Genomic DNA, 13,830 nt, shown 5'->3' on the forward strand with positions numbered 1-13,830 from the left:
GTAGATTTCTGTACAGCCAGTTGTTAGAAAAACATGTTATGTATGGGCATTAAAAACACATCTGAGCACAGAAGTGTTTTCAGTCTCCACCCTAAATGCTGCTGAACTAAAGGCTGGAGCGACCGACTCAAAGTGCTTGTGGCTGAAGTCGAAACACTGTGATGTTGATGCTTCCTCAGCCGTGATTAGCAAACACTTTGTGCTAACTAACTGAACAATCTTCTGTCAAAAGGCACGGATGGTGCTTGATGGTAAATGATGTGAGCTGAGGGGAGTTTGTGTTGTTTTCAGCCGGAGGAAGAGCCAGACAGAGGTCAACCCTGTATGCGCTGCGGAGACCAGTGCCCCGGCTTCCGTGTCCATGGCTGGAGGTATGAACCATAGCACTCTTAAACACAGCCTGTTACCTTTACAGGAAGTGTTTGTCTCAAGCTGTATATTCACCTTTAGTAGAGCCACAGTCTTTCCTGCTGCCTTTTGGATCTTGTGCAGCCATTGTTAAGAATCAGCTATTTGAAAACACTGATATCACTGAGACTGGTAATCTTCAGAATATTTACTCCTTAAATATAAACAAAGATCCTAACATTCTGTGCATTGTGGGTACTTAACATTAAATTCAGTATATATAAGAAAAGGATTAGGAATATTGTTACCAAAAGAAGTCATCTCAACTGTGATCTTGTGCAGATATGACCCAGGACCCAGCCAGGACAGCGTGTGGTACTCACTACTAGGTCTAAAGAAACAGGCTATAGGCTCAATTTCCAGAGTCTCTGCAGCAAAATTAGTTTTTGTAATTCCTGCTTTTGAAATGTAGGCACAAGCCACTTTTAATGTTAGCCCACATACCTCTTACACCGATTTGTTCAGGAACTTTTAACCGCTGTCAAAAGCCCTAGTTTCTTCTGCTAGGTGGGTTTTCGCATGCTTTTATTTGAGTCTCTTTTATTCCTTAATTGTATATCCAGCTGGTCGGGTCTCTTGGTTAGTCTAATCTTGTCAATCACGCTAATAAGATTAGGCCTCACTGCTGTGATAGTAACACTCAACCACTTTATACCTCCCTCTCTCTCCTTCACCGTCTCCCCCTTTTTCTTTTTAGGTGTGGCTCTTTTCATTACATTTTTTACATATAAAACTGAGGAAAGAAAGAGGACGTTTCACTTCTGGATATTGTTATTCCAAAGTGTTTGAGACATTAACGTGTAGAAAATGGCTGCTGAATTTCTATGCATGTCGCTTAGAAGGAAGCTGTGTGATGCACATTACATAGTGTTGTGATTTGTGCTTCCAGATCCTGTAACTGTAGGGGACGATCACCAGGTCTGACACACAGCTAAATGAAAGAATTAAAATATGAGGTTTATTCCTGGTTACAAATGGCTGGATTCACAATCCCAGATGGTCACTGCATGGCTGAAGCCAACTGTGTCTCAGTGCTGGAGAGAATATAACAACAGGCAGAGGAATGTGTGCTTCAGTAACCAAAAGACTGTAATTGTATCTTTGAGCTTATTCAGCTCTGTTCCTTCTATTCAGGTCAAGACAAAGCTTAGAAGTTAGGATGTAATCCAAAACATGTGTGCTGTGCTCTACCTCCGGCCACACTGTGGTGGGAGACAGACTCTGTACGCATTGATCTGTTTACTTTATGTTTAATCTTAATGCAGTGCTGTTTTTCTGTTTCGTCTTTGGTTGGAGGACAGAGCTGAAATGGCTTTTGGGACTGGTGACAAAGAGAAATGTCTTGTTTAGACAGTCTGGTAGCTGCTCCTACAGAATGAGGATGATGAAGGAGATTAAGTGATTGAGATTTATGGGGGTCAGTTTTTAAGACCCCGGTGTTCGGTACTAATTGCATCTTTCTCGTTACGCAATTTAGAGTCACACCTTCCATGATGGGCAAGATCAGCCCAGTGAGCACTAGCTCAGCTGCTGGTGCTCACTGAGAGGGAAGTGATCCATCTTCATCCTGAGCTCTCTCAGACAAAGATTACACTGGGGTGGGGGGCAGATGGTGCTTCCGCTGCCCAGCAGCGAGCGAATTGAGTTACTTTTGACCCACAGGTCCCCGCCATGCTTCAGAAGTATTCAAAGTCGCCATCGCTATTAGTCTGGGTGGCCATGTGGCAAATACTCAGTCGCTAATTAGTGGCAGAGAGTTTTAGGACAAGGTCCATCTGCTTCTTAGAACAAGATCTAAGGAGGGTTCACTATTCTCCACTGAAGTCAGCCTCAGTTATATATCATCACACCAGCAGCTAACATTTAACAGAGATGATGTCAAATGGCTGGATGCCCCACCGGTATTAATAACTGTACACTCATCTGTAATATATCTGTATACCCAAAGACAGGGGTACACTATAGATGGCCTACTGTTTTCATTAGTGGTTGATCTGACGATTATTTTCTTGATTAATTCTTTTGTTAGTAAATTGGGTGAAGGTGAAGGTGACATATTCACACTATGTTTTTTTTTCTTTTTACCATCCAGAGCAGCATATTCAGTTCACTAGCGTTCATACAATTTAGGATAAGACAGGAAATAGTCACATTTAAGAAGCTGGAACTAGATGTTGCTTGATCTCAAAATATTTGCAGATAAATTCTTTTTTGTCAGCTGACAAATCAAGTAACCGACTGATTGTTGTAGCGCTACACTGTAGCTACAGTATCACAACTAAAGCATAAAGACACAAAAAGTCAGAAAAGTAAAAAGATAAAAATAACTGACAGCATGCTGTGTCTTCTCTAGCAGATGGGTCCTACTAATATTCATCCTCAGAGAAGAGCCGCAGTCAGATGAGCTGGTATGAGCTCAGAAAAGCGTCACGACTTTAGAAATACTGGAAGTCACGCTCCATGCTTCATATGTCACCAGAGACACTTTATTGTCATGCATGGCCATCTTGATCCCATAATACGACAAATGCTGCACAGCACAGAATGGTTCAGAGCATCAAACTGTCCTTCCCTGATCTCTCTGATTTCAGTTGTTATGACTCAGTTACCGCTCTGACTCTGATGCCTGATATTTCCAAAGGCCGTGTGAGTAAATTGTTGGGCTTAATTTAAGCGTTCATCACTCTATGTGTATGTCAGCTTATCTTTTTAGGTACATTTAGGACTCACATGAGCATGTGTGTACCTTGACAGCTGTGTCTGTATTTTTTGTGGGGTGCGATTGTGTTCAGTGTGATGATGCCTTTTGTTAAAGCCCACTTTAAGGACGGAGGAGGGTGGGAGCCGGGGGTGGCGGGGACATTGAAAAGAGCAGCGCAGACAGAGAAATTACCACATGGAATGGAGCTGTCAGAGAATATCCTGCCGTCACTGACAGACAGGCAGTAGTAGGCACCTTTCGGATGCGAACCTTTACGGTTTCAGTGGAACACAAGTCCGGATGGGACAGCGTCAACAACCTGGACCAAGTTGTCATGATCACAGCAGGTACTGAAAGAACCATATTTAACTCTTTCTCTCTTTAACTTGATTAGAGGGTCAAGAAACTCAAACTGTCATTAGGCTGGGAAGTGTGGGTAGACTAAAGCTTTTTGTGTGCACTTAGAAGAGCAATCTTCTTGTATGTCATAGCCTTACTTTACATTGTTTTGTACACACATCAGTGTGGACTTCAGGTGCACAGCCTGAAGTCATGTATGGGTAAAGCTGTTACTCACCTTCCTTTGGCAGCTTTTAATGTATCTCAGCAAAAAAAACAAAAAAAAAAACTTTAACTTTAACTACATGGAGATTCCATTTTATTTAAAAGGGTTAGTTTAAAAACACACATTTGAAAGCGCAGGCTACTTTAATCAGTTTGGGTCCCAGGTGAAGGGTTAACAAGCCTTAATCTCTGTGGTCAACAAAACTGAAATGATTAAGCTAATTAATATTAATAGGGGGGTATTTTTTCTCCATATAGTGTCAGTATTTACCTTCTGTACATTTTTATTTGCTACTCGGTCAGAAAGACAAAGCAGTGCTCCCATTGACGGACAGGTACATGTCCCTTATGTCCTCTGTCAGGCTGCTTTATCTAGACTATTTTATTGTTTAGTTACAGTCACTTATCTTTATCAATCATTTATTTATCTTCCACAATAAACACAAACAACAACCATTAACACCGATAACAGTACTAGCTGTACCAGGAGTCTCAGTAACAACGTTTTGGACCAAGACAGTATATTTAGAGACAGACTGTGTCTCTGAATTTAGGTTTTACTTTTACAGGCAGCATTGTTTGGAGACACACAGATGTTGGGCAGAAATATAATATTCCTTACTTAATTACATTTGTCTGCGTGCTTTTATTTGACAGTTGCGTCTCATGGATGCCATGTTGCAGTGAAATTTGGGGAAGTTGATTGATATCTCACACACGGCTGGTCTGATTCTGACCAGGGTTGCAGTAATTATTTCCTCAATTCCTAATTTAGTTTATGAAATGTCCACCCATGAGCCATGTTCTTTCAGTTTCCCAGAGCCACAGGTGATGTTTTTGCATGTTGTCCTTTGTTCAACCAGCAGCTCATGACCCAAAGATATTCAGTTCAGATAAAAGTGCAAACAAGCAGCGCACTCTTACATTTAAAAAACTGAAACCAGCAAATGCTTCAACATTTCTGCTTTTAAAAAATGACTGATTAATCGCTGATCATCGGTCAAATATTTCACTAATCATTTCAACTTGACAGCTGTTCAGTGAATAATACATTTGACCTTTTTAACAAAATTCTCTCTCATTACCAATGCACACCTGGACAATCAAAGTATACCTGATTTGATTTTTTTGACCTCTCAGCACTAAATGTGGTTCATGTCCCCAGGGGGTGCAGCCTAGTTGTGTTACATCAGCGGCTTGTGGTTCAAATAATTGAAGAGGACTGAGCACATGACAGGAGGCCTCGGTAGATTGCAGTGTTGACAGTGCCTCAGAAATGTACTGCTTTTAAGTCAAGTAAAGGCATGATTGAACAACGACTAGCAAAAGATACATAAAATGGATGTTTTATAAACGCCTCCCCTAGATACTTAAAAGGAACAGTACAGCTGTTGATGTGCTCATTTGTGGGTTCACAGTTTTGTCTGTTGTAGCTATATGTCCTGTTAGTTTGGATGTTTACAGTAGAAGTGTACTTAAATATTTTTTTGCACATTCACAGACCAAGCTCCAGTTGAACTCATTGTCTGAAGAGCAATCAGCACAGATACTTGATTTGAGACTCTGCTGCAATTTTCAGATTCATTCAAATTAGCACTTTGCCATCTCTAAATTACTGTAGGTTGCAGGTGAGGTTTGGCCCCTACTGGTGATTATAACACTTTCATCATGTGGGGGCTGCGGCTGGTGGTGGTGGGGAGGAGGAGGAGGAGGAGGAGGTGGAGGAGGGCGCTGTGTGGGTGAAACTGGGTGAGTCATGGTGTGTCTGCCATCTGTCCTATCATGCCAGGCCTCCAGCTGTGTCCCCTTACCATCTTACATAGGCACGGGAGTTGTGGTCCTCCCTCTCGTTTTATTAACACACACACACATGTTGCATATTGTGTGCACACAAATACAGCTATGGACCAGATTTGGACCAACATAGCTTAAACTAAGCAGACTTCCCATGTTTATTATTACATATAATTGGTTAATATTGGTAACCTCGCCCGTATATGGTGCCATTTAAGGACAACTGCATCTAGCAAGCATATTGTCCACAGCCTGAGAAAAGATGTGGGGATGATCCTACAGTAGTGCTTTGTAAAACCCTCAACAATTAACTTGCGTTGGGTAAAAGAGAGGAGCGCACATTCTCACAGACATGCAGACTGTCTAACATTTTATCAGATGATTGATCGGTAAAGGAGCACTGGTGCAGTTTATGAGGAGTTGTGTGTGTTTGTGTGCTAGTTTTGTAGCTGTGTGGGGGTTGGGTGCTGGAATAAAGCAGCTTTGTGCCTTGTGAACTTGAGCTAAAGGTGCCAGCTGGCAGGCTGTTGCGCAATCACAACAGAGATGTACACAGGCGATACACACTGCATATGGCCACAGTGTCACATCCGCTCAAATATGTGACACCCATGCTGTCACCTCAGGGTGCTCCAGTGACTCCTCCAGTCCCACACACAGGCACCCCCACCGCCATACTGAATGTGGCAAGGAGTCCCAGGACGAGGCTGAGGGAGATTATTGCTCCCATCTTCACCTCCCTCTTTGAACTGCTGCTGCTGGATTGACAGCAAGGCTTAGGTCAGTGGCCTCATTTCGTGCTTGTTTGGTAGAACGTTTGTGATGTGCTGGCCCTGTAGTAGATCTGTTGTTGGTGTAATGAGGGCATGAGGGGGGTCTACGTTTGTTCACAACGATCTGGACATTGTGGAGTTTTCTGTATCATTCCTAGTCCTCTTGTGACAGTGGTTGTATTAGTAATTTATGGCAGCAGGGAGTCAAGTTGAGTCAACCTCAAGAATGTGTGTGGGCAGGTTTGTGACATAATGTCTCCAACGCAAAGTGTGTCAGTAATAAAATGGTTACAAATTGAGTGTGTCCATATGAAGTGTGGTATAAACATACTTAAAGAGTCCAAACTGTTTGGGTTTGTTTTAGGAGTTAGCTTAACTACCCTAGTGTAACAAGAGTCTGATTTTCACCCCAGGAGTGAAGTCCAACACTGTTCCTGTCTCCACAGGAAGATCTGTGTGCACTGCAAGTGTGTACGAGAGGAGCATGCAGTGCGTTCGGTGCCAGGGCAGCTGGAAAAGATGATGACGAAGCTGGTATCAGACTTTCAGAGACACTCCATATCCGACGACGACTCGGGCTGCGCCTCCGAGGAGTACGCATGGGTCCCACCTGGGCTCAAGCCTGAACAGGTAGCACCCGGGGTGCAGAGCAGATGCATAGTCAAGACACAAGTTAAAGCTACACAATGCACAATTTAGACATGTTCATCCATACTGTACCCTCAAATGATAACCCATGACAAAAACAAACAATCAGTGATTTTGGTTTATGAGAGCTGTTGATAAACGGCTCTGTAATGGAATGAACTGCTCCCTGTATTCTGTCATTTATGCTTTTGTACAGGTATTCCAGTATTTTAGCTGCTTACCTGAGGACAGGGTGCCTTATGTGAACAGTTCGGGGGAGAGATACCGAATCAAACAGCTGCTCCACCAGCTGCCAGCCCATGACAGTGAGGTACCATCACTGTGACTCTGACATTGGATGTTCTAGTGTTTGGCCACACTCCTGTTGTATGGTAATAGTGTGGTGACATGTCAAGTACAGACAATCCTTGATTCTAGTAGCTTTGTTAAATCTCTACAGAAATATTTATTATTACTGATGCTGAGTTTTTTTTCTAGCTTTGCATAGATGCTGTTTTAGTTGTAATAAATCGATGTCTTGGCATTCTTTATAGCGCAAAACATAGTTTCTCCTTTAATGTCAGAAAATAACATCACACATCTTACAGTTGTTGCTGTCTGTTTTAGATTATGCTAATATTGTGTCACAGTGCTGCCAAGTCCTATCTTTTATGTTGTTTATGTAGTTTTATTTTGAAATGTCAGTAACAGAGTGTTAATTTTCTGTCTTTAAATACCAGAAGAAATGTGTCATTATTTTCTATTCACTTTAACAGCATTTACCTTTATTACTCAGTTTATTTGAAGCTGGTTTTTACAGCTATACATATATATAAGAGTATTTATTAAGAGACAGATCAAATTTGCTTCTAGGTTTCCTCAGTTTTTACAGAAACTGATAACTCATTCTGGCTAAAGCTCCATTTTGTTGGAATAATTCTCTATCATACAGTAAATCTCTAACATCTTTGCTCATAGCTAGCCTTTTTCTTACTTAAAATCCTAGTTTCCCCAGTAGTTTACAAAAAAAAGATGATGCATGGTGATAGGCTTGTCCTGTAAACACTAATTTTGTTCAAAATTCTAGTTATCACATTTTTAGCAGAGCAGCCATAATTAATTCATCTTACTGAACCAAAGAAGTAAATGTAAATTTCTGTGTTTCCTGCAGCCCCAGTACTGTAACTCTCTGGATGAAGAGGAGAGGAAGGAGCTGCGTCTCTTCAGTCAGCAGAGGAAAAGAGAACATTTGGGCAGAGGCGTCGTCAGACTCTTCCCAGTGACTATGACGGGAGCTATCTGCCAGCAGGTGGAGCAGCATTTTTATTTTATGTTTAGAAAATGTAGTTGATGTAGCAGCTCAAAACAACAGGATCCTTATATACCAGTGTTTCCCCTATAATAGTACAGGCATGGCGAGCTGCCGTAACAGTGAGACCCCCACCCTCCCTACACCACAGGCACCTTCTTCTGTTTGTCCACCACTACTATGTCCAGTTGGTTGCCCATTACCAGTTTGTCAGTTTGTATCTGGAAGTCCCACAGGATCTTAGCTAGTGACATCTCAACCACAACCACCATAATTTTATTTACTTATTTTTCTTAAAGATTGTTTTAACTCAGTCGATTGTGAAGTAATTAGTAGCTTTGACTGTTATTTTTGTTTTACGTGATGTTTACATGGAAGTTACCAACCAAAAGTCTTGTGTTGCGTGAGAAATAAAATTACTAAGAATATTAGTGCGTGCACACATAACGATTAGAACAATTTTCTGGGGGAAACACTGTATACCATTGTTGCATGCATGTGAAAGCCCATTAAAATACATCAGAGCCAGACAGAAGAGGACTGGAGCCAGTTCAGGTGCAAGTAGGTGCAGGCATTGCTCAGGGGGCACATCATTCTAGGGTTGAATGATTACAGGGCCGTCCATATAAGCAAACTGCTGTGCGACCTGGAGTGTTCACCGTTTGTTAAAAGATATACCATCTAACTTAACTTCCTTCCTTCTGCACCACACCCCAGCTAACAAAACATATTTTTCCAGTGCGGCAGGCAGATCTGCGGAGGAGACATAGCAGTGTTTGCTAGCCGAGCTGGACACGGCAGCTGTTGGCACCCTCAGTGTTTCCAGTGTGCCTCCTGCAGTGAGCTGCTTGTCGATCTGATCTACTTCTACCAGGACGGACAGATCTACTGTGGCCGGCACCATGCCGAGAGGCTCAAGCCTCGCTGCCAGGCCTGCGATGAGGTGACTGTCTCACCAAGATCCGCCACCTGCCTACAAAACTCTCATCAACACTGTGTCTCTAAAAGCAAAGTGTAGCAGGAGTCGAAAAGAAGAAACAGAGTCCGACGTTTTTAAAACTGTCTTAAAGAAACATGGGGAAAGAACTGAGTAGGAGATGAGTGTTTTTTATTTTCAAAGGTAAAGTGTAGAAAGATTATTTATCAGGCCCTGTGTGGTGCTGGTCAGACATCCTCTGGTCGGTGCATAGTAGGGGATTATTTGTAGATGTTTTTCTCTGCCTCTTCTTGCTTTGAATGGCGTTTCAGGGTGACTTAAGAGATTAGTTGACGTAGCTGACTAATGAATCTGGCACAACTGACCAAGAGTTCTTTAGACCCAGAGGATGGCTAAGCCTGCAGCAGGAGAACACCAGTAGTTAACCAAAATCCTCAGTGTTTTGCCATATTTTTGCAACCATGATTTGTTTCTTTCTGTACCCATGAGACCATCACTGCTGCGCTGACTGACCTCTTTGTTTCTCTCTGTTACTGTTGTCTCTCAATCTTAGATCATTTTAGCTGATGAGTGCACGGAGGCAGAGGGAAGATACTGGCACATGAAACACTTCTGTTGCTTTGAGTGTGAGGCTGCACTCGGCGGTCAGCGCTATATCATGAGAGAGAGTCGACCGTACTGCTGCTCCTGCTATGAGTCCCTGTATGCAGAGTACTGCGATACCTGTGGAGAACACATAGGTACAAAATTAAGCTTAAAGAAAATGATTTACTGGGTTTACAATACAGCTGGCCACCATTAGAAAGCAGAACAAGAAGGCATTCTTCATAGTTTCTGTGGTAACACTATACTGTGAGCCCCCTGTTTCTTAAATGGAGGGCTTATAGTTTCTTATTTAAATACTAGATATGGATAAATATTTCATTTTAATTCATGGTAAATGTAAATAAAGCATTTATTTATTTATTTATTTGTTCTGTAAAAGGGTTGACAATTTAACATTTTGGTCTCATGTTGGATTAAGTGCATTTACAAAAAAAAAGTGACACCAGATATCTTAAGTTGGATGTAGTGAGACTTACATCATGGCCTATGTCTGAACTGAATGTTGTCAGGTTATTTTGACAGCCACGGCAGCACAAAGTTAAATTGAGATATTAAATGCACATCTTATTCACATTATTATCAACACTGTATAACTGTAACTCTCAATTATTGCCCCCCTTGTACAAAAGGAAATCAGTTTAATAACCGGGGAACACTGATAACGAGCCAGTTTTGGGTTGATTCCTGTCAGATGACTTTTCTCAGGCCAAAAGAGGTTTAGAAAAAGCCTGGACCACCTGTGTTTACATTGTTATTCATGACGCAGAACTACTGAACTGAGTTAACAGAAATAGCTTTTAAGATTCTGCAGTTAACACAAATTAAACATGTAATAATTTCTTCTCAGGTATCGACCAGGGCCAGATGACATACGAGGGTCAGCACTGGCACGCTGTGGAGTCCTGTTTCTGTTGCGCCCGCTGTCGACTGCCTCTGCTGGGGCGACCCTTCCTCCCTCGAGCGGGGCTCATCTTCTGTTCCAGGCCCTGCTCACTGGGCGAGGACCCCAATAACTCTGACTCCTGTGACTCAGCATTGCAGAGCAGACCGCCTCAGCATAACAGACGCTGTGGGACAGCACAGAAACGCAAGCAGCCAGAGTGTGGTTCTCCACTGAAGCCACTAGAGGGCACCAGCCCCACTACAACTCCTACAAAAGATTGCACTCAGTCAGCAGTGGAAAAAAGAGGTGAACATGTTACACTGGTGTTACACTCAGATGTTATTTAGGTTGAGAAGTGAAGGGGAAAAATGAACCAGAAATTAAACTTCTTTGTTTTATTTATTCTGACACATTTATTTGTTCTTCTTCGGTCAGGTGACCACTGCACTGCTCCAGTTCAAAATGGAGTTCCTGCACGTAGTGGTTCTCCTCATCCAAGAGGCTCCTACTCACCGCTTCCCCACATTCATCTAGGAAACGGCTTAGGTCCCTCTTGGCCTAGCGATCTTCCACATTACAGTTTATTGCCAGGGAACTGTGGTCTCAAAACTCCAGTCAGTGGTCTTCAGTTTCAGGGAGAGCTAAATGGAAATACTGGACTAACTGTTCTAAATTCAAAAGGGTCCTCCACTGCAAAAGACTGTAGGAACTGGGTGGAAAGGACAAATCAGGTTATGCAAGGTATCACTTCATGCTCAATAGAAAAATATGTGGCCTCAGTATTGTATAACCTCATCTCACTGCGTTGTAACTACAGTGCTTCCTGGTTTTCTTTCCTCAGGGTTTCCTTCTCAGAACCACCTCATTTCACCTGACCCATCTCCCTTCCCTCCCAACAATCCATCCATCCTCCCACCTCCTCTGCCCGTCAAGTCCCGAGACTTGATGCCCCGGGATTCTCCGCCACTGAACCTCCCCCAACCAGAGGACAGGCCCTCTGATTCTCCACCCCCGCTGACTCGCAGTGGCACAGCTAGAGTCAGCTTCAGAGAGCCAATCAGCAGCAGCTACTCTGTTGATGAGGACGACAATGAAGATGAGAACGAGATAGAGTTGCAAGAGGGTGAGGAAAACCAGCAGGATGAAACTGAGGTGGAGGGAGATTTTAGAAGCAAGGTACATCTACAGAAAGGTGTTCCACTGCAGATTGATCTTCTGGGTAAGTGGAGCCTTCAGAGAGATGGTTATTACTTCCCCTGAAATTTGGGAATCAAGTTAATTTTGTTTTTGTCACGATTTCTGTTTCCCACCAGATGGGTCCTCTAACCAACAGCATAGTCAGCGGCAAGGGTGGAGTCGTAGCTGCATTCCCTCAGACCCTACTCTCCACCCAGGAGCAGAGAGGCACCCCCAACTCTCTCGTCCCGACAGACCTCGACTGGACACCCTGGACAGGAGAGGCGACAAAGAGAGGGACAATGGGGGCTCTGCCATCACCTCCTCACTGACCCTCCAGGCGGGCCACTACAAACATGAAGACTCCTGTTCTACATGCTCCTCATCCTCAGACTCCGAGGAGGAGGGTTACTTCCTGGGGCAGCCCATTCCTCTTCCCCCACAGCTCCGAAAGCAGCAACCTGAGGCGGGCAAAGATAAAGGGGAAGAGGAGGAGAGGGAGGTGCAGAGAGACTGGGGACTACGAGGCAGCCTGAGGCGGAGAAGAGCTCCCAGTCTCGGTGCAAGGGACAAAGATAAAAACTGTGCCATCTCCTAACCCCCGCTAGCCAGCAGCATCAGAACACAGCATGTCATTTTCTAAATTATGGTGCACAAAAAACACTAATGGCCCTTCACTACTCTGCAGTTCAAGGTTTATGATGAGGACATAGTGTCCTCATCCAACACATGTGCAGACTTTTCCAAATGTGAACCACGGCCATTGCTCCTACTAAACGAAGGAAAGCAAAATAAACCTCAGAAAAGTCTCTACTGTTGCTTTACGGCGTTGACGTCTCACTGTTCATTACTAGGACGCTCCAGTGTAGAAATGGATGTAAACAGCGATATTGAATGATTATGTTTGGCTCATACTCGAAAGACAAGAAGACTCAGAGCTGTGTTGTAATAAAAGGTCACTGACTTTTATCACTATCATGTTTTACATATACAACACGTTCCTCCACTACGGTTTGTAAAATATTGAGTCTGTCTTATTTTAAGGCTACGGTAACCATTTCTGTGCTCTTATGTGCAGTGTTTATATGGCTGTAATATATTACAGGTAAGAATAATAAATGGCCAAATCTTATGTGATGGAGTATGATGACTTCAGTGTGCTGGTAGTTTTCTACATTCAAAATCAAAGGGATTGTCACAAAGTATCACACAAAGCTTAATAAATGAAAGGTTAAGTTTGCTGTGTGTGTGTTGTATAGTACAGACAAAATACTGCAAAAACCCATGTTGTCAAGTGTCTAATCACATGTGGTTCACAGGTCATTTATTTTTATATACTCTGTGTACTGTAGGTCACTGTTCTTGTTTTAACTTTGGGTAAATAAAAAACGAGATAACATGTTGTTTGATTGTGAGACCTTTTTATGGTGATTAAATTTGTCTACACTGTCCAAATGTTGTGCTTTTTCACACTACACCCGCTCAACACAGACCTTAGAACAGAAACATCTGTCAGCATATAGATACTCTGATGTAGTTTACACCAGTGCATTTATTTGACACCTTTAGCTACTTTACAAATACAGGCTCAACTGAAACACTTGATTTGGTGATTGACAGAAAACTTAACAAGGAACTATTTTGTCAGTTTTCATGTAAAAGTGCCAAACATTTCATGATACAACTTCTTGTATGTGGGAACAAGTATTGTTAGTGTCACACTGGGCATGTCTTTATTTTATTAAAAGTAGTTTCATCTCAACCAACTAAAAAGTAAATGCTACTTGCACATTACTATATGCCTGCAGTAGTAGTAATAATCTAATGCTAAACATAACAATATACTCACAGGGGCCATTTTTCTACATTGAGGACTTTTGGTTTCAATACAAAGGACTTTCCTTGTGACTGGATATTTTTTACAGTGTGTTATACCATGAATACCAGTGGACACAGTGGTAGCAAACAGAAAGTGCTTATCTTCCATCTAGGAGCATTAAATAATGAGGGAGAGGCACATGTGACCAAAGAAGTCAGTTTGCTTCCTTGTAG

At 42.6% G+C, this 13,830-nt stretch overlaps 1 protein-coding gene across 2 annotated transcripts; it reads left to right on the forward strand.

The window, feature by feature from the left end:
* The first annotated feature begins 296 nt into the window (after positions 1 to 296).
* On the forward strand, positions 297 to 13,187 carry prickle3 (prickle homolog 3). Of its 2 annotated transcripts, none has more exons than XM_020611916.1 (10): positions 297 to 371; positions 6,687 to 6,870; positions 7,085 to 7,198; positions 8,039 to 8,176; positions 8,916 to 9,119; positions 9,667 to 9,853; positions 10,567 to 10,908; positions 11,038 to 11,343; positions 11,444 to 11,821; positions 11,916 to 13,187. In XM_020611916.1, exons 1-10 carry the CDS (start codon positions 325 to 327, stop codon positions 12,374 to 12,376), a joined length of 2,361 nt encoding a protein of 786 aa, XP_020467572.1. In that variant the 5' UTR covers positions 297 to 324; the 3' UTR covers positions 12,377 to 13,187. The 2 variants fall into 2 exon arrangements, with proteins under 2 accessions (XP_020467572.1, XP_020467574.1); XM_020611918.1 differs by lacking the exon at positions 297 to 371 and adding an exon at positions 3,295 to 3,456.
* Positions 13,188 to 13,830: the final 643 nt, after the last annotated feature.

This window comes from Monopterus albus, unplaced genomic scaffold (genome assembly GCF_001952655.1).
Source record: "Monopterus albus unplaced genomic scaffold, M_albus_1.0 scaffold118.1, whole genome shotgun sequence".
NCBI lineage: Eukaryota > Metazoa > Chordata > Actinopteri > Synbranchiformes > Synbranchidae > Monopterus > Monopterus albus.